General features: G+C 36.2%; 1 protein-coding gene across 2 annotated transcripts in view; it reads left to right on the top strand.

Moving 5' to 3' along the window:
• LOC129730066 (trichohyalin) overlaps positions 1-21,594 on the top strand; it is a 106,460-nt gene that overhangs the window by 58,082 nt on the left and 26,784 nt on the right. Inside the window, exon 1 of one of the 2 annotated variants that reach the window (XM_055689087.1) lies at positions 4,236-4,806. The exons of the other annotated variant lie outside the window; for it this stretch is intronic. Within the exon in view, the coding sequence (XP_055545062.1) occupies positions 4,613-4,806 (194 nt within the window). The 5' untranslated portion in view covers positions 4,236-4,612. Of the gene's footprint in view, positions 1-4,235; positions 4,807-21,594 lie in introns of those variants that run through there. 2 annotated transcript variants of the gene reach the window in all.

Consider the following 21,594-nt stretch of genomic DNA (forward strand, 5'->3'; position numbering starts at 1 on the left):
TTAATTGTGATTTATTTGCAACTTCACATCTTTTTTTTTAGGTTTTTTATTTTTTTAGGTTTGTTCAGAAAAGTTTTAGGCAACTGACTTATCTATCTAAAAAAATGTTTTAAAAAAATAGTGATGATCGATTTTTTATAATTTTTTCTCAGTACAGGATCTCAAATTGAATTTTTAAAATATTTTTTATAAAAGCTCAGACAGTTTTCTCAAATTCATCCCTTGACAACTTTTCTCTATCTTTTGTCATTATTCAGATATATCGATTTATGAAAAAATAACTGCAGCTTTTTTCATATGTTTGTACAGATATATTTTCCAAAAAAAATTAAATTCGCTGATTTTACGTATTTAGTTAATGATTTAACATCTTCAATAAAAAAAAAAAAAAAAAAAAATTCCCGATTTTATCACTTTCCCTATTTTATCACGCCAAAAATCATCAGGGTGAGCTATAATCGAGTGATCACTGTATATATAAAAAAATTAAAATTCCACTAGCACCAAAAATATGCATTTTCATGCAAAAATAATATCAAATTCGGACTCAGCGTCCCAAAATTTCATAATAACCATGTATTTTCAATGATTTAAAGACATTGTTTTGCTTGGCCAGCATTTGTATGGAGTCGCCCCACTGCACAGTGGGGCGACTCCATACAAAGGCTGGCCAAGCAAAAAAGTGTCGTTAAATGCGACAAAAACTTGGTATTTATATATATTTTGTATATGGTATTTATAATTTTGGGGCGCTGAACACGAATTTGGCATCAATTTTTTGTTTGGGGCCGTCCATAAAGCACGAAATCCAATTTTTGATATATTTTGGCACTTTTTTCTCTTTTTATAGAATTATATGATCTTTGACCACAAGTAGGGCCACCGGGCGTCCTCCCCATTGAAAATATACGTAATTTATGGACGACCCCTCGAACTAAACGAATTTTGCCTACATATTTTTTTATAATTTTATTTTTTTTTAAACTATATTTTTTTATATATTTTTTTAATAAACTAAAACAACATAAGTAATACAAACTATTTACAAATTGAAAAAATCATCATCATCTTCCGCTGTGATCGCTTAAATCTCGTGTTGAATTGTTTCCAGAAAATTTGAAGTTAATTATACTTATCAGCAGGAAAAATATCTTTCGCTGCAATTTCCATTTCTTCTAGTAATTTTCGATGTTTTTTTGTTTCATATATATGTGATTTTCCTAACCCGGTTTCTATGGTTGAAAGAGGACATTTAAATTCATGTATAACACCATGAATTGACAACTTACTAGACATTGAATTAGGTGGTGCCGCTAAAGTTGAAAGCTCCATAATAAAATTCAACGAATTTATGAATTTGAAAACCAAGACACTGGAATGACACAACGTTCTAAATGAATAGGAAAAGATGCAAAGGGGGACGAAAGTTCTTTGTTTTTTCATAGTTATGATTAAAATTAATCCTGGATGAAATTTTAACCTCAAAAAAAAAGGAAAAAAACCGCTATCGCTTTTTTCACTAAAGTGACAATTTGCGCAGTTTTGCGCAGCAGTGGACAGTATGCAATTGAAAGCTCACGTTTTTACCTAAATTTTGAATGTAGTCACAACCGTGGCAAACTGCGGCAACTAAACTTTTAAGCTACTTTTTTACAAAAAATTACGTTTTTAAATTTTTTTTTCTAGTGTCAGGCCTATTATGACCAAATTTTACAATATCTAATGGAAAGGGTTTGTTTTGCACAATATTTACAACAACTTTTTCTTTGACGTCTAAAAAATCCAAGCTATCATTGAAACTACAGAGCGTTTCAAAGTAATGTACTTTTTTTCAAAAAAAGACAAAATACATCAGTTCGCCAAGCTTTGAAAAGTCATAAAAAATTCAGATTTAATGATATTGCGCCCAAATTTTGGGTTTAGACACTTGAATGTTATAGCAATAAAGGAAAAATATTATGAAACAGCTAACGAAAAAAAATTTTTTTTTGGCTGATGGCCAGCGATTCCCCACTGTGCAATGTGCACTCCACAATGTGTGTGTGTGTGTTTGTGTGAGTGTGTGAGTGTGTGAGTGTGAGTATGTGAGTGTGTGTGTGTGAGCGTGAGTGCGATTGTGTTAGCGTGTGTGTGTCAGTGTTAGTGTTAGTGCTAGTGTCAACGTTTGGGTGTCAGTGTCAATGTGTGTGTGCCCTTTGACATTTTGGAGATAAATGACTGGGTCTTTATGTAAAAGAACAATGATAACCGGGGGAAACACTTCCGATATTTTAAAAGAGCGTAAAACTAATAAATAATCCATCCCGAATTGCCTGCCATGCTTTTTGTAGTTAATCCTTTATTTATCCGTACCCAGTTGATCATATCACCCCAAAAACTGTCAATTTTACTTCGAACAGGACGCCTCTCTAAAAACGCATTTTCTCCTACTATTTCCGGACAAACATGTCGTTATATTTCATCAAAATGCAGCCTGTTACAAACATAGGGTGAAGGCTGTATAAGGAGAAAAACTTGTCGCGAATGGTTTTAGCGCTACGAAAATTGCGATTTTGACGCAAAAAATCCAAAAAAGTCATACTTTCCAAGATAAAGCACCTGTTTATTTCAACCTAGGGGTCCAATCTACCGAAAGGCCAATAATTTCTGGAAATATACTATAGTTTCAGGCATACATTCAAGGGCCATCTTCTGGAATGAAATTAGTTTAGCTTAGTTGATAAGTAAAAATGCATTCTAAGCCTAAGAAATGATAATTAATTCGTTTCTTACTGATCCATTTCTTAGTATGTATTACGAAATATTTTTTACAATTCGTTAAAAAAAAACAATTCTTTGGAAAAAATTGATTAATAGGTCAGATAAATTAGCTCGCAAGTTTCAACCCCCGTATAACAGTTTTAAGTTCGAAGCGGAACGGTGAAAGCGTATGACACAGCTCACTAGAATGCATATAAAGCTGACATAATGAATAATGCTTCATCGCTCAACCAATAACCCACTGACGTTCTTCGCGATCAGCTATTTTTGTAGTTGTAATTTAACTCAGCAGCGACGGTCGACGGTTTATTTTCGCCATACAGCAAAATTATTACCAGTTATTTTTAGCACAATATATCGAACTTTTACCAGCACAAATGAATAACATGTCAAAACAGTTTAATTCACCAACGATGTGTACGGGAGCTGCTGTTTCGAAGAATAATAATAACAATGAAAAAACTGTTACCCCGGGCTATGTCAAACCTACGTTGCGAGCAAAATAGCTGGAACAAAGGACGGTACGCTTAGGCATAACCACCGAATCATACATTTTCACTTTCTATCATCAAACGAACGAAAAAATCCTCACCTTCAAACGATGACGTGAATATACGAATACAGACTGCGCAGCGTTCTGGAACTCGACTGTGGGGAGGTACCTTTCCAATAAAAGTAATAAATTCAATATGCATACATTACTGGGTTCCCAACAAACGTATGTACTTCTCATAGTTCGAAAAATTTATTATTGAATTCGGTTTCGTCCGCTCGACTCGGTGCGATTGGTGGAAGCCTAACCTAGGATGAATTTTTGTTTCGTTTGTTTGGGTGTTGCCGTAACCTAGAACTTGGTGGCGTTTTCTTTTTACTGCGATACAAGTCGGTGCAATAGTTACAATTTTGTGTTCACGTTTTGTTGACTGTTAATAGCGGAAGGTACAGTGGGATCTAGTTGAGGTTGGTTTCCATTTTATTTAGAATAATTTTTAGATTGAAAAATTGAATTTGAGCACTGCTAGAAGGCGGTCAAATTAAAAAAAAAAAGTAATTTATTTATCGTTTCACCCACTGTGCAGCGACCGTAACATTATAGTCACAAATCATCACTTGTCTAGAAGGAAAATACCAGTAAGTGTGGAAACTGACATGGGAACGGCAAACATGAAAAAAATATGCTGCCAAAATAGCGAAAAAAACCTCCAAACGAAAAACCTTCATCGTCAGGCAATTCCCGGTTGTGGTGAGTTCAGGCTTTCCACGACTCGTCACGTCAGCCTGCAAGGCAATAATCAACAGAAGAGCACAATGCTGCCGGTTGCTATACAGATACGGACGGTGTGTTTCGGCGATGATGATGATGATGACGACGACGGCAGGGCGCGGAAGTTTGTTTTTCCCGCGTTTTAGGATGCCAAAGCGTCAAATTGGGTGTCGGACAGCCACCGAGCCGCACGGCTGAGCTCGAATCTTAAAGCCAGCGTCATTTGCTGGCCTACTGGCGGCAGTAGCTGCAGTCAAAAAGCTGTTCTCGTCCTCGGAAGGGCGCTCTGTCGGATACGTAGGAAGTGGCCAAATTGCCACATACATACGCTAGCAGCTGGTTCGCTGGTTGTCCAGCTCAATTCCACTCCGGAGCGGAGAGTTGTTCAAATATTGGCTTTGGTCATTAGCCGGAAAAGTCGTTGATGCCGAAGAATGTGTCTGCGTTCACACAGAGGATAGTTAAGAGATTTGGTGTGTTATTTTTTTCGGGCTCACTGTTGACAACGGCATTTCAGTGGTAGTGACGTAGAAGAGGCGCAAATTAAAAAGCAAAAGTATTTTTTTTATTTGATGCGTCAGTGGTGATATGGAGCACCAGGATCGAACGGGTGGTGGCGGGGGTGGTAGTGACGGCAGGAAACACAACACCCACCTTCGCCGTCGACTGGCTAAGCTCAAAGTGCCTCGGTCACGTGGCGGTAGAATGACCGATATGGCCGATGTTGAGGACTTTACGATATGCGAATGCAACTTTATCGTGAAACCGTCCCGACCGTCGGAGTAAGTTCGAAGATGTTTATCTTGTTGGTTTTACTAATGATTTCTTAGTTTGGCTTTGTGACGACAGTGTAGTAGGGTATCCGTTTCCGTCGCTGAAACAACTCAAATTGTACTTTGAATGATTAGATTGCAAAATAATTAGTTACTGTCTTTGTTTACTTCTTCAACCGCCCCATCTATTTATGAGGTTTTGCTTTTCAACTTTTGATTTCAATTTGCACATGCTCTATTTTTTTTTTTTTTAAGGGGGGAATTGTTAGTAGCTTAAGTATTTATGATAAATATTAGTAAATAATGAGTATGTGTGTCCAATCACAAATGGTGACTTCTCAACACTGTTAGAAATTTGTAATTTTAATTGTTAAGATTTGTTTGCTTTCGCAATTAGGACTTATCATTCGTAGGGATTTAAACCTACTTGTCAGAAAAGAGGAAGTAAACTTACAACTAACTTAATTGCTAACTTATTGGCTATAAAGTGAGCTTATCGTAGCAATTGAGGATTGCAACGATTTTTGTCGAAAATTGTTAATAATTTTATTTGACATAGCTTCTAATGGTTCAACACCAGTAAGTCTATGTAAATCGAGTGTACCAAACCAAGGAGGACGCTTCAAAATCATTTTCAGAATTTTATTCTGAATCCTTTGGAGCGTTTTCTTCCTTGTTGAACAGCAACTTGACCAGATCGGTACAGCATAAAGCATTGCCGGTCTAAAAATTTGTTTGTAAATCAAAAGTTTGTTCTTTAAACAAAGTTTAGAATTCCTGTTAATGAGAGGATATAAACATCTCGTATATTTGATGCACTTGGCTTGTATACTCTCAATGTGCTCTTTGAAAATAAGTTTTTTATCATAAATCAGTCCCAAGTACTTAACCTTGTCGGACCAACTTAAAATAACCCCATTCATCTTGACAACGTGATTATTGTTTGGCTTGAGGAAAGAAGCCCTAGGCTTATGCGGAAAAATTATCATTTGAGTTTTAGAAGCATTGGGAGAGATTTTCCACTTTTGCAAGTAGGAAGAAAAAATATCTAAACTTTTCTGCAATCGACTGCATATGACACGAAGACTTTTTCCTTTTACGGAAATGCTTGTGTCATCGCAGAACAATGACTTTGTGCATCCTGGAGGCAAATCAGGAAGATCTGAAGTGAATATGTTGTACAGGACTGGACCCAAGACTGAACCTTGAGGTACACCTGCTCTGACAGGAAATCTATCAGATTTTGAATTCTGATAGACAACCTGCAGAGTTCGATCAGTAAGATAATTTTTTAAAATTTTGATTAGGAAAATTGGAAAATTAAAAGTTTGCAATTTCGCAATCAAACCTTTATGCCAAACACTGTCGAATGCTTTTTCTATGTCTAAAAGAGCAGCTCCGGTGGAATAACCTTCAGATTTGTTAGCTCGTATCATATTAGTAACTCTGAGCAATTGATGAGTTGTGGAATGCCCATGGCGAAATCCAAACTGTTCATTTGCAAAAATTGAATTTTCGTTGATGTGTGACATCATTCTGTTAAGAATAATTCTCTCAAACAGTTTACTTATTGAAGAAAGCAAACTGATTGGTCGATAACTTGAAACTTCAGCTGGGTTCTTATCCGGTTTTAAAATGGGAGTAATTTTTGCATTTTTCCATAATTTGGGAAAATATGCAATTTTGAAGCAGCAATTGAAAATTTTCACTAAAAATTCCATTGTGCTCTCAGGGAGATGTTTGATTAGTATATTAAAGATTCCATCGTCACCAGGTGCTTTCATATTTTTGAAATTTTTAATAATTGATTTAATCTCATTCAAGTTAGTTTCAATTATTTCTGCAGGTAAAAAATTCTGGGAAGAAATTAAATCAAATTGACGTGTGACTTCATTTTCAATTGGACTCACAAAATTCAAATTTGAGTTATGAACACTCTCAAACTGCTGAGCAAGTCTTTGAGCCTTTTGTTCATTGGATACAAGAAAACGTTCACCATCTTTTAAAACTGGAAGAGGCTTTGAAGGTTTCTTAAGAATCTTCGACAGCTTCCAAAATGGTTTTGAATATGGTTTCAATTTTTCAACTTTAGTCTCAAAATTTTGATTTCTCAGAAGAGTAAATCTATGTTTAATCTCTTTCTGTAAATCTTTATAAATAGTTTTAAAAACAGGGTCACGAGAACGTTGATATTGACGTCTGCGGACATTTTTCAAACGAATTAGAAGTTGAAGATTTTCGTCAATTATTGGTGAATCAAATTTCACTTGAGCCTTTGGAACAGAATAATTCCTGGCATCAACAATTGCACATTTTAATGCTTCCAAAGCGGAATCAATATTCACTTCGTTTTGCAAATCAAGCTCATTATTGAAATTTCTCTCAATATGAGTTTTGTATCTTTCCCAATTAGCCTTGTTATAATTAAAAACAGAGCTCATAGGGTTTAAAACTGATTCATGTGATAAAGAAAAAGTTATTGGAAGATGGTCAGAATCAAAGTCAGCATGTGTGATCAAATCACTACATACATGGCTTTGATCTGTTAGCACCAAATCAATTGTTGAAGGGTTTCTTACAGAAGAAAAGCATGTAGGACTATTCGGAGACAAAATAGAATAGTATCCTGAAGAACAATCATTGAATAAAATTTTGCCATTGGAATTACTTTGAGAATTATTCCATGAACGATGTTTAGCGTTAAAATCGCCGATTATGAAAAATTTCGAACGATTTCTGGTGAGTTTTTGTAAATCACCTTTAAAATAATTTTTGAGCTCGCGTGTGCATTGAAATGGTAAATATGCTGCGGCAATAAATAAAATCCCAAGTTCAGTTTGAACTTCAATTCCCAAAGTTTCAATAACTTTCGTCTCAAGATGGGGAAGAGCACGATGTTTGATTCGTCGATGAATAACAATTGCAACTTCACCGCCGGAACCCTGAATCCTATCATATCTATGAACCACGTAATTGGGATCATATTTTAATTTTATGTTAGGTTTCAAAAATGTTTCAGTAATAATTGCAATATGCACATTATTTACTGTTAAAAAATTAAAAAGCTCATTCTCATTTGCCTTCAATGAGCGAGCATTCCAATTTAATATTTTAATTGTTTTATTTAAAATCATTGCTAAATTTTTAATTAGAAACAATTTTAATAGTTAAATTTGTGCCTATTTGAATGGCTCCAAACATTGATTTTGCCTGCAACATGGCGTTCATAAGATCGAACATTGCCTGTTGCAAAAAAGAAAGTTTACCTGCCGTAATAGGCCCCAGGCAGTTGACATTAGAAAAAATATTTTCGGTAGCAATATTAGCTGGAGTGATAGGTGTACAATTATTTTCTAGCGTGTTTTGCTTACCCATATTAACGGTCATTTTCGAACTACCAACACTAGGCGGTATAATGTTCGAACTACCTGTAACCTGTGCATAAGTTAAACGGGTATGCAAAGGAGTAGGTAAACTATGCGTCACTGGTACGCTTGGAGAATTTTGTTTTGAAGTTGGTTTTAATTGAGAAATTGAATTTTGTTTACCTTGCCTTGCCTTAACAATTGCTAAACGGACTGAGCATTGATAAAAATTTGACATATGGTTGCCGTTACAATTCGCACAGCGAAAATTTTTACTCTCTTTCACAGGACATGTGTCCTTTTTGTGAGAAGAGTCTCCACAATTAAGACATTTTTGGTCCATGTTACAGAATTTGGAACCATGGCCATAACGTTGGCAAGTACGGCAATGGGTGATATGCTTTTCACCTCCGCCATACTTCCTATAAGTTTCCCACTTTACACGCACATTATACAAAGCATGTGCTTTTTCAAAAAATTTTAAGTTGTTAACCTCATTGCGGTTAAAATTAATTAAATAATTAACAAGGGAAATTCCAGTTCTCTGACTGTTTTCGCCTCGTGATTTTTGTTTCATTAGAATTACTTGGGTAGGGGCTATGCCAAGTAATTCTGTTAAAGTAAGTTTGATCTCATCAACGGTTTGATCGTTGGTGAGACCTTTCAAGACAACCTTGAACGGCTTGGCGTTCTTGGTGTCATATGTAAAAAAATTGTACGTCTTGTCAGTTAAATACTGAACAAGACGATCACGACCCTTTACTGAGTCGGCTAATAAGCGACATTCACCTCTACGGCCAATTTGATAGGTAACTTTAACGTCAGAAACAAATGTTGAAAGTTCCTTTTTGAATATATTAAATTCAGAAGAAATAGTTACCTTGATAGGTGGAACTTTCTCCTTTTTTAAAGATTTTATATTTTGTATAGTTTCATTATTAATAACTTCCATTTCACCAGCTTCTTGCTCAGGCAAAATATCAAAAGGATTGTCTCTACAGACACTCGATGTGTCAGAAAGAGATGCCTCTCTTTTCCTCCCCGCAGCGATGCGAGGTTTCTTTTTCCGTCCAGCCATTTCAGGTGATACGAAAAAAGTTAAAACAAATGTTAAATTCAAAAGTAGGTAGTCTTGAGAAAGACTGATGGGAAATAACTTTCAGGTAGTCTTTAAAAGACACACTGACAAAACACAAACTTTGAAGCTATAGGCAGTCAAAGACCAGTTCACAAGCAACCGAAAAAACGTCTGATCTGTAGGACAGTTCAAGACGCACTGATTGCTCTAATTTTCCAGCAAATGCCGCCGTTTCGATTATCTCAATGAATACACATTGCACTTCATTCCATCGTACTCAGCTGAGTAACAGCGGCCTTGAGATATTTTCTGACCTGAAATTCAACCCGATCGTATTTGATAGCAACGTCGGCCGTCGCGTCGTTCACACCGATCCTGCTGGGAGGGAAACTGGCGAGCAAACCCTTTCCCGACAAATCGCACACTTACGTAGGGTTCTTTGTGTAGGCGTGTTTTTTTTTTGCATGGGACCAAGGCTCAATATCAAGGCACGGAGTCAGCTGCAGCTGGATGGAAAACTGTGTGACTGTGATATGGAAAATGAGCAATCGCCGCCCTGTATCGGCTTTTAAATGGTGGCGTTTCGTGCCAGCTGCAGAAATTGCAGCGCTGTCACTCAGAACTGGCTGGTGGCAACATGATTGCATGATTCGGACCAGCGCAGCAGTGAAACTCGGGCAGAGCAGTGCATTCTGCAGCGCGCGGGAAAATGTGGCACAGTGGGGCAGGAGTGTACGGACAGATTTTTTTTAAACGGGAAAGGTTGTGTGGGGGTGGACAAATGTCATATTATATTTTTTGATGGAATGTATGCGTCATATTATATGTCATCTTGTTTATGTTTATGGGTTCAAACTAAACAGAATTATATGTGATTCGCATTTTAATAAGTTCTATAATCTCAATAGACTGCAGGTAAAAATATAGACTAGGAAATCTAAACGAATTGTGAATGAATTGAAACTTGAAGATCGATACAAGAACGTTGAAGATAAAAATCCATGCAGTTTTCCCATTTTGGTCTCAAATAAAATTTTGTTGATATGTTTGGCAGTTTATCATAATCCAACAAACATAATTTTCATTGCTGAGGTTGATTTTTTAAAGAGTGTTTCTAGTCGTGAGATCCTTTTTCCGTTTAACTTGTATTTTTTATATTTTTCGAATTTCAGGAGAAACACTGAATTATAGAATAAAGACAAGCTATGAACTCTGGCAAAGAGTAACGCATGGATTCTTCTATTTTTTAGTTTTCGAAAATTGAAAGGTACAGAGGTCGGACTCGATTATCCGGAGACTCGATTATCCGGAATTTTAGACTCGATTATCCGGAATTTCATTTTCTTGGTGTCCGTTTTCAATTTTTATTCCGAAATTTTGCCTTTACCATCCCTTCTGGCATATTTGTTACCATTTAAGTTACTTCCGGCATGTTTGGAACATGTTCGAATTAAGTGAAAATATTCTATGTCCAATTTATTTTTTTTGCTTGTCATACTGCATCATACAAGTGAAATAAAGAAAAGAAATATTTATTTTATGTTCGTTAAAAGCAAAATTAAAGTATTTTTTGTGTGATTCGATTATCCGGTAAACTCGATTATCCGGAAAGAAATTTTTTTTTATGTTCCGGATAATCGAGTCCGACCTGTACTGCAGAAAAAAAAAATTAAATTTTACATTCTCTGAAATTAATAAGTAAAGAACATGCCGCGAATTGTTTGAATGGTCCGAAACAGGCGATTTCGACATAGTAGACAAGGAGCATCCTGAAGTTATGAAAAAAAAAACAAAAATACAATGTATGCAGCCCTAGAGGTTGTATGAAATGGTGACGTAGAACAAACAGTGTTATTAGAGTGCTTCTTTATTTACGCTAGGATCTGCTGTTTGTGCAGTTCAATTCATGAAATCTCATTGCAATAATGTCATGACGATCAGCTTCAGAAATAACACAAAATATATCGTCAGTTCATTTTTAGACTTGCAAAAATAAAAAAATTACAGTTTTATGTTTTTGATGACAAACTAAAATAAATACTGTTGAGTTTCATCTCAAGAAGGCCTGTTTCGAAATTTACAAAAAAATCTGGATGAGTATCGTACGATTTTTAGTTATGCCTGAAGTCTTAAAATCAACTTACGATGTAGTCACCTGTAAACGACATCCTTGATTACACTGTGGAATGACTACCACACCAATTGCAACGTGTAAAATATCAAACGAAAATTAGAATACAAGAAGAAGGCACAAAGCAAAGAAAGGCAAACAAACAATTTTCCACGCTCCATGAAACCGTTAAAGAGTCCAAGAAAGAGATATTCGCTGTATAATGCTGTTTCTAATGCGTTGCGTGCCGATCTGAAGACGAGCACCAAGCATCGAGTGCAAGTGTAATAGAAAGCAAGAGCCACATTCTGGTACTACCCACAGTGCCGTGCTTTTACTGTTGACTGTACCTAAATCTTTTCATCAATTTTTGCTAGTCAGAGAAAGAAAAAATAAAAATGATGAATAGCAGGTCACAAATTATACATAATTTTATCTCTCCAATGACCTGTTGATTTTCGAAATTCATCGTTTGATTATACAGTTGTTATCGATTGAAAGCTTTTATTCTAGCTCGAAAAGTTTCTTGACTCGATCGGGAATCGAAAAAAAAAATTTCCAGCTCTAAAAGTTTCTTGACTCGATCGGGAATCGAACCTGATATCACAACCGTGTGGGAGAGCTAGCCGACCGACATCGCTAACCACAGAGCCATGGGGACCACAACTTAACAAAAAAGTAGAGCCTTTTTCATTGCACCCTTCGGCTGTAAGAGAGCGTTTTCGATAGAAGGTTTGCCAGACAGACAGTCCCACAGCGACAGTAACATAGCGGGTTGTGGCAGTAGCAGCAGTGGGTTGCGTCAGTATCAGCTGGCTTTTGGAATTTGCTTTCGGCTTAAACAAATCACTTGCCCAGTGGGTCACATGCCTCAGCAGCAGCGCGGTTCCTTTCAGTGTGTGTTGTCAGAATGCTTTATTCCACCACTGTCGGAGCAATTCAAAGGTTGCAAACTACCCTGTTAGAATGCCTTAGCCAAGGCGGATAATTGGACTTTACAGATATAATTTGAAGTCGATTCAATCAATCCGCTTGAACAGAATTTTGTTTTCTCCCACCTGCTCAGTTGCAACATAATGCAACACGCAACAGCGAGCAAACGAAATTTGTTTTGCATTTGTGCGAAGTTCTACGTCAGCTATGCGGTCGTGTCTTGAATGCAACCTCCTACTTTTTTTGAAAGATTGGATACCCTGAAGAAAAGCGTGGTTTAATTGGCTTGAAGTTATGCGAAAATAATGTTGAAGGTTTCTGGGACACAATTGTCGCTATACCACCTTTCCAAATCGATCTCCATCACTCTGATTCCGCTGGTCATTATTTGCTGCCCGATGCTCAAGGAACCGGACATCACCCTCTTGAAAATCAAAACTGCGGCTGGGATCGATTTCAGGTTTCCTATCCGATATTGGATAATATTTGGCCTTATTTTCAGCTCTGATCGGTCAAAATCTGCGTTCAAAACATTTTTCAATAGTACAATAAGTAGAATAGTAAAATCGCAACGCAGGTTTGATATATACTGAAATTCAACTTAGTTTTACCTATCATTCTAATTGCTAGCCAATAATCGTACGTTTATAATCATTTTGTCTGCTTTTTTAATGTCTGAGTCTGAGGGAATCGTATGGAAAATGTATGAAAATTTTTTATCTTGAAACTTAGCTTCAGCTTTTATCACACAACAAGTAAACGATCAATAAATTAAAAAACAAACACACTTATTGACGTGTAAAGCCAGGAACGATCGCTCATTCCGTCCGTCGCTTCGAATTACTTCATTCCGACACTTGTAGCGCTGAAATAATTGCGATTCATTTCTTTAGTGTAGCACAGACCGAACTGTATTGGTAGCCTTCTATTCTATTCAGAGCTTTGCGATAACCTTAATTTGACGTCTGACGGTTTTCTATGTTTTTTTTTTATGTATGGGTGTGGAGTAGGGTGGGTCGATTTAAAAATCGCTTAGGCACATATGATTTTCGGATTTTAGGGATCAAAATAAGATACTTTTCTCAAGAAACCATACCTCCAAAATGAATTCTGTTGTCCCTTGTACTAACGCGTAGGTACCCAAAATGTCAAATTTAAAAAAATCCTGTTTTGACCCATTTAGAGTGACCCAATCGAGTCCAAATGTATGACCGACCCCCACTAACTTTGGAGGGCTGACCCACCCATGCTAGTGTTACCCCCCTGGGACCCCTCCCATACAAAAATATAAAAAAATATCAAAAAATCACCATTTTTGGCACTTTATATGACAAAAATCAGTGAAATGGCTATTATTTTTCCGCCCAAATGAAGTTTCTAGGAAAAAAACGTTTTTTTTTTGTTTTTGGATTTTTGTTTTCTCTTTAAAAATTTATTCGATCAGAACATAGGAAAGAAACTAAAAAATTATTGTTTGAAGTCTTTTTTGGTTTCAACACTGGGCAATTTCCGTAACAGCCTCTACATTTTCCGATATTACTCGTTTGGAAACGCTAGCTAGCAGTTGAACGTGTTGTTCCGTTCCTTGTATATGTAATGGAATATGCGGATCAGTAAATGGTGAATCATCTTCATTTAAATATGCTATCAATGTTTCATACGGAATGATTCTCGTTAATGGTGGTTCAAATACGTTATTTTTATCAGTCAAATCGATCATTTTCGTGTAATCGAAGCAATGGAAGTTTATATCTGGTTTTTTATATTCTCTAAGTTCCGATGGGTCTTCAACATTGTCTCGATATCGTAAAATTTTCTTGATAGCAGAGTCGCGCACCTCTTTCCTATCATCAAACAACATTGATAGCAAGATATTTTCGAATGTGCAAAATATGGATTATTTTTAATTACATGATTGACAACAGTGCGTAAATTTGGCTCCAGAAATTGTGCCCAAGTAATGTACTTGAAAAATAATACACTACCGTACACGACAGAGCTGTAATACTTGATATTAAAATACATTGGCACATAAACCTTAATTATAAATTCAACCAGAATTCTTAAATTTTTAGGTGGTTTTTTCATTGTCACATATAATCGTAATAATCTAGCGGCCTTGGTGAGCCAGCGAGAATGTACAATCTTCCCTGGTTTCATGTTAGCCAGATCCACAGAAACCACGCCATTAGAAATTGCATGTGCCATGTAGTATAAGTACTGCGAATCGGTGGAATATTCGTGCTGTTCTGCCACAGGAGGCATATTTTCCAACGCAATTCTCTGAAAGTCGCTCACCACCTAAAAATATATGATAATTAAAGAAATTTATTATGATTTCACCATTAAAAATGTTAGAAAATTATAATAAATGAGTGATAGCAATGACTTACCGGAAGAGCTTCAGAATTTTCAATTTGCTTGCTTAGTTTCCCGGTTGTTGATGTTGGTCCAGTGGTGGATGATTTATCCAAAACCCCAAACAAATGTCGAAACGGAAGTTCGTTGAAGTGTAGAAGGCAAACAAACCAATGCAATGGTCTTTTTAGCAGCAATTCGAATCTTCGTATAATTCCACCGTGTGTGCCAGTGTTTGTTGGCTCACCGTCAGTGCATATGCCAATCAATGCATCCAGAGATATGTTTTTATCGTTGAAAAATTCATTCAATTTTGTTGTTTTGTATTCAGCACTTTCCTCTACCAGTCTTGCGTAACCAATCAATCGAGAATTCGGTTCTCTCAAAATAACAAGGTGACGTTCTTTTACCATCCTACTATGATACTTACCATCAATTTTTTCTCTCGTATAAGTATCATATTTTCTGCCGTCGAATGAAAACGCTATTAAACTGGAATCATCAAACCTCTTGCGGAGCACTATTCGTCTGCATTTCTCTCTTTCTCTACGAACTTTCGATTTATCCATGATGAGAGGTTCGCCTTGCTGATCTTTCATTTCAAAATCTTTGAAAAGACTGGTTGCCAATGCTGACGCTACTCTATCAGACACACCAAATCTGTCACACATCAAGGCAAAGTTAAAACAATCGTATCTTTCTGTGTATTGTGAACTTGTGCTTCTATTCATAACATCTTCATCAACCGTCATCGGTACGTCTACGTATGTTGTATCATCGGGATCTCCGTCTGTTGGCATTGATGACGATGTCCCTTGCCCTTCAATTTCCATCAGAAATGCATCAATTGTTAGTCTTCTCTGTTTATGTTGATCGTGCATAAACTCTTTGAGGCGTTCTGGAACCAAACCGCAGTTACATTGAGCTGCCGTCAAATCGCATTTACATGCTCCAATATAAAAAATTTCGTTCAGAGTACCGGTAAACACTAAAAGGTATCTATTCGTCTTCTTAATTTCGGCTTGGTATTTGTCAACCAATCTATTCAATTTAACAGCAACATATTTTTTTGAAATTATTTCCATACCAAGTTTTTCCCAAATTCCAACCAACCTATCTGTTACGTGATTAGAGAATTGTTTATATGAAAACTTTTTTTGTTCTGTTTTTGCACGTTCGCTTAAGTAAAAATAATATCTCAAGATATCCAGATCGGTTGGTAAATTAATATCATTCAAATCAGAAGACACACCAAAAACAGCAACATCATGCTTGGGTATATGACTCATTGGGTTTTCGATAGCTGATGATGTTGTTGCTATTTCATCTTGCGGGTTCGTTGTAAACTAAAAAGAATATATTTTGACTTTAACAATTTTCACTTTCACTTTCAGGTTTTTATTTTAGGTGTTGACTCTTTGGCGGACGATGTAGAATGATTTATGTTGACGTTTCTATCCTATACGAAACCTACACTAGTTCTACTCAGAGTGAATAGATAGAGTGACGCAGAGAGAAATTCAGTCAAAACAGCAACACGGTTTTTTATGTATCCACCAAAATATTTTTCTGGCAGCCCCTTTTTGCTCAAGTTCCAGTTGACTTCAACGGAGTGTTGTTATTGTCAGAGTGAAAAGATAGTTATTGTATTTAAATTTAAAACAAGTTCGTTTGATAAAGTTTGATAGAGATAGTTAAAATGAAGTGCGTTTTGTGTAATAACAAAAAACAGTAAGGAATGTGTCCCATGCGAAGCAGGAGAAAACAAAAATCCAAAAACAAAAAGAAGAAAACTTCATTTGTGCGGAAAAATAATAGCCATTTCACTGATTTTTGTCATATAAAGTGCCAAAAATGGTGATTTTTTGATATTTTTTTATATTTTTGTATGGGAGACCCCCTAGGGGGGTCCCAGGGGGGTAACACTAGCATGAGTGGGTCGGCCCTCCAAAGTTAGTGGGGGTCGGTCATACATTTGGACTCGATTGGGGCACTCTAAATGGGTCAAAACAGGATTTTTTGAAATTTGACATTTTGGGTACCTACACGTTAGTACAAGGGACATCAGAATTCATTTTAGAGGTATGGTTTTTTGAGCAAAGTATCTTATTTTGGTCCCTAGAATCCGAAAATCATATGTGCCTAAGCGATTTTTTGATCCCCTACAAATCGAACCGCCCTAGTGTGGAGTCTTCTTAATTTTGAATTTGAAAAGCTCTTACAATTGGTTTATAACTATTTTCTTTGTTTGAAACAATAAAACGGCAATTATGAAGGTTTTCGTACCGAGATTATCGTCGTTAGTGTTTCATGGCATAACTGGAGAGTAGCAAAAATTCTTCCTGGAAATTCCATCTGGAAGATATTAAATACAGAAACATTTTTTTTTTCTTGCAATTTTTTCATTATTCTGGTGATAGTATGAAAAAATCCTTTTCCATTTCAATCGAAACAAAACTGTTCGTTATGTTGTAAGAAAACTGTCAACGTTGATATTATAAAAAATGACCTGATATTTATGACTCTATTTCCAAGAAAAACTTTCTGATATGAGCCATTCTCACTGAAACCGTCCCTCTGGTGACATGCGGGCTTTTGAAAGGATATTTAATGAATGTATCTCGAAACTTTTTTTCTCGGCCTTCCAATGGTAGTGTCAAATATGAAATCGGTGATTGCGAACTTGTTCAGAAAAACGTTTTTCTTTTTAAATACGAGACGACGGCGAGATCCAAGATGGCGGTCAATTTTTATCTATTAAAATAAAAGTTCGTTCATTTCTCTTTAGAACGACGTTCAGTTTATTGAGAATTTATCGACAAATTCATGAAAAATAGATGAATGAAAACATCCAGAATTGCCAACCGTTTGACCCATTGCTGCCCGAGGGGTCCATCAATATAATCCCCAAAGTGGTTGTCTCATTTTTTCACTAATTTTAACTACCTAGACAAAAAATATCTCTTTTTTGATGACCTAGTGTCACCGGTGGGACGGTTAAAGCGTGAATTGTTCATTAGAGTGCCAGAAGTATGAAAAATTGACCTTCAAATATCGTTTAACGGTAGAGCACAACCGTTTCGTATTCTCGAAACAAGTCCCCGTGCAAAATTTCAGCTCGATCGGACATCGGGAACACGTGCCTTAAAGCGGTCAAAGTTTCAACTTTTTAACCGATGAAAATAATACACAGGTAGTAGCTCATGAAATTGTCGATATCGATTTTTTTGATGCCAAATGTGTTAGAAAGGCATAAAACTTCAAGATCTTGTGTTACCTCGAAAAAATTTTTTACAAAAAAAATAACGAGTTTCTGGGACTTACAGCTGGGAGAGGGAAATGAATATCAAAATATGGATTGGAATGCAATCGATAAAGATAATTTTTTTTGTTAGGGAATTAGAATAACGTTGTCCATTGATGTGTACTTTTGTAATATATATCCCAGTCAATTACTATACGTGTCTCGTTGCAAAATACAATGACCACTATTGTTGAGTGATCAGGTACCTGCACCGACACGCTCCCAGTCAAGTGAAATATGGTTTATGAAGCCAATCACCTTCCCAGGATTTAAAGACCAAATCTCTTTGGGCTAGGGTTTGCAATATTCCCAAGAATAGATTTCCCGGGAAACGGGAATGAAGAAACTCATTTTCCGGGAAATCCCGGGAACCGGGAAAGGAAAAAATCGTTAGCAAAAATGAGATTTAAACTAAAGATAATTAAAAAAAAGTTTCCAACAATCGTTAACAATGTAATTATCAATTGAAGAACAAAATTTATTCAAGTTCGATCAGAAATTCCTGAACAATTGTCTATCAATCGCCTCAGTTCTGCTGACAATTTTTCGTTAGACCCAAATTATGTAGTTCCCTTCTGTAAAACTTTTCTTAAAATCGCTGAATCTAGGCTGGTGTCTGTTTTCTAAAATACTTCTGAATCACCGATTCCAGCTCTTGCTACATTTCATAAGACACTGAAGAGTCCAATACTTTTAGTTTTTTGAAGATAAAGCTGAGTGTTTGGCAGCCAGATTTTAGAGCAGTTGAATGCCTTCGTAATTAATGTGAAATCGCGGCCACGACCTAAGTTACACTGACTGAGTTTTATTAATTTATTTATTTCTGGTCGCATTGATTTACGGGTTCCAATTTTTTTTAATCAATTTACAGGTTTCAAAATTTTTTGTCAATAAACAAAAAAAATCTAGCAACTACCCGCTTTTAGTAAACTCACTAGCAAAAAAAGACATGAGACGAAGAAAATATTTCTTAATTTATTTATCGTATTATCGGGAAAAGGCAATTCCCGGGAAATCGTTCCCGGAATCGCAAACCCTACTTTGGGCTGTGAACAGCCACTGCCAAGAAACCTTGATCTGCGTTTAAATATTCCACCAGAACTGCACAGCAGATGTTCCGATGTCTCGCTCTCCATATTACAAAAGCGACAAATATCATCCTGAACCCGGCCAATGTTCTTTAAATGATATCCACTCGGATGAGCTACTCTAATGAAAAATCACATATCAAATGTTAGCAATGATAAATGAAGTGTTCCATATTCGTTATTCCGTTCAAACGCTAGATTTTCAGTAAGCGTCAAATTTGACAGTGTCCTATGGTGTTAAAAGAGATGTTTGGATACTACTGCCTTTAATATTTCTTTCAAGTTCGGTTTTTCCTAATTTTTCTCAAAATTTTGACAAAAAGACCATCCTAATGGAAAATAAGCCACCCTAATTGAATATCGCATATAATGTACTAGCACTGTCGTACCATAATATAGGATATGTTACAACACTATTGTGATGAATATTCCATCGATTGCATTTCAACCCTTCTTTTGATATTCAATCCCAGCTTTAAAAATTTCTGAGTTTCAGAAGCTCGATTTTTTGGTATAAATTTTTTTTTCGAATAAACACCAGATCTTGAAGTTTCATACACTTCAAACACAGTTGGCATCAAAAAAAAATCGATATCGATAATTTCATGAACTACTATCTGTGCATTATTTTCATCGGTCAAAAAGTTGAGCTATCGGAGTTGAGGCACGTGTTCCCGATGTTCGATCGAGCTGAAATTTTGCATGGGGACTTTTTTCGAGAAGATGAAACTTTTGAGCCCTACCGCTACACGATATTCGAAAAATAGATTTTCATTGGAGATCTGTTGCTCATCGGGAGACAGCTAAAAATTTGGAATTTTTTAGAGGATCTCTTACTTTACAACAAACATGCTCAGAGAGAAATTAAAATACACTAAGGTTGCTTTTTACGCGTTTTTTACGCATATTTTTTTACGCGGTTTTCTTACGCGGATTCCGTAATTTGCACGTTTTTTTACGTGGCACGTATCCCCCGCGTAAAAAGCGACTTTAGTGTATGTACATGAAAGCGCTCTCTCTCCTCTTTTTGTCAGTGTTTTTTGTTTTGTTTATGCATGCCTAAACCTGTTCAAATGATTTCCTGCCAACCTCAACTATAATCCGCCAGGAAGATAGTGGAAAACCTGCCAGAGTAGTGGACAGAAAATGACTTTTTCCTTTTTGTCTAAATCATGGTTCAAGCCTATTGGTTTGGCTTTCATTCAAAATGTATACCGGAACGAATGTTTGAACAAAATTATGATTTCATTTCCTTCAAAACACCATACCGTTGAAAATTATGTGTTTTAGCCAGATAAAACACAAACGTTCCTGGACAACCACTGGACTCCATTTGTACCCCAGACACGCAACCCAAAGAGTCTAACTCCGTGTCGCCCAATCGAAGATTTTTTTGGGATTTTGTATTCCTTCGGTGCAAAAATAACTGGACATAAAAAAATTGCGGACAGTTCATTGGTAGAATCAAGTGATGCATTCGAAAAGCGGACTTGAAGGCCGTACAACGCTTTAGTTTCGGCATCATAAGAAAGCTTCGTTGGAAGACCGGTAGCGGACCTTAAATGTTCAATATATTTTGTTAGTTCACAATGAATGTGTCTTGATCAGAAATTAATCAGTTTTTCTTCAAGTCCATTCACCTTTTTCGACAGCAGTAAAAAAAATCTAAATTTTCAGTTGTCACCCATTATACTGTATTTTAAATTTGGTCGGATATGTTCAAACTTAAAAAACAAATCATTGGAAATGATTGGTTTTATCGGAATTAAAACATCCTCGCCATTTTTGGCTGTTTCCCAGAAACCGCAAATCGCCATCTTAAAAGTTCAAAATGTTGTCCATGATCGATTTTTGGCTGCTATGCATAATCCCAATTACAAAAATATCCAACTTTGAAGACATTTGGTCATTTTCGGTTGTTCTTCAAGCACCGAAAGTCGTCGAAATGGATTTCAAAATTACATGTGGAGTCATGTTCCGGCCTCTGGGCAATATTCTGGTTCTAGAATTACCGATATTGGGCCGTATTTGGCCATTTTTGACTGATTTACTATTTTGGATTTAATAATGGTCTAGAGTTTTGGCTTTTATTCATTATTCCGATTATTTTAGGCTGTTTTCCGAAAAACATGGTTGAAATATCTGTTCCATTTGTGATTTCCAGAGTTGGGTAGAGGGTAAAACATCATAGAAACATTTTTTGCCTCCCAATATTTCCCCATGACAAATTTGATTCTATTTGCTTGACTTGCTCTTGAATTGTACAGAAATTTGTGTTTCATTTGTATGGAAAGAAAATGCAGGGCCTCGAAATATCCTTGTCATCTTTACCGACCTACTAGTTTCATGCTGATCGGTGCAGTACTTTTCAAGTTTATAGGAATCAAACAGAGAGACAGAACTGCATTTTTATACGTTTAGATCAGAACACGACGGCATGTTGTTTTTTGGAAGTAATTAACAAGTTACAATTCAACAAACGAAGTTAGTTAAATGTCACAACTGTCTATAATATTAGTTTAATGTTTGATAAAGTCTGGAAAACCCGCCTTTTATGAGTT

This window comes from Wyeomyia smithii, chromosome 3 (genome assembly GCF_029784165.1).
Source record: "Wyeomyia smithii strain HCP4-BCI-WySm-NY-G18 chromosome 3, ASM2978416v1, whole genome shotgun sequence".
Lineage (NCBI taxonomy): Eukaryota > Metazoa > Arthropoda > Insecta > Diptera > Culicidae > Wyeomyia > Wyeomyia smithii.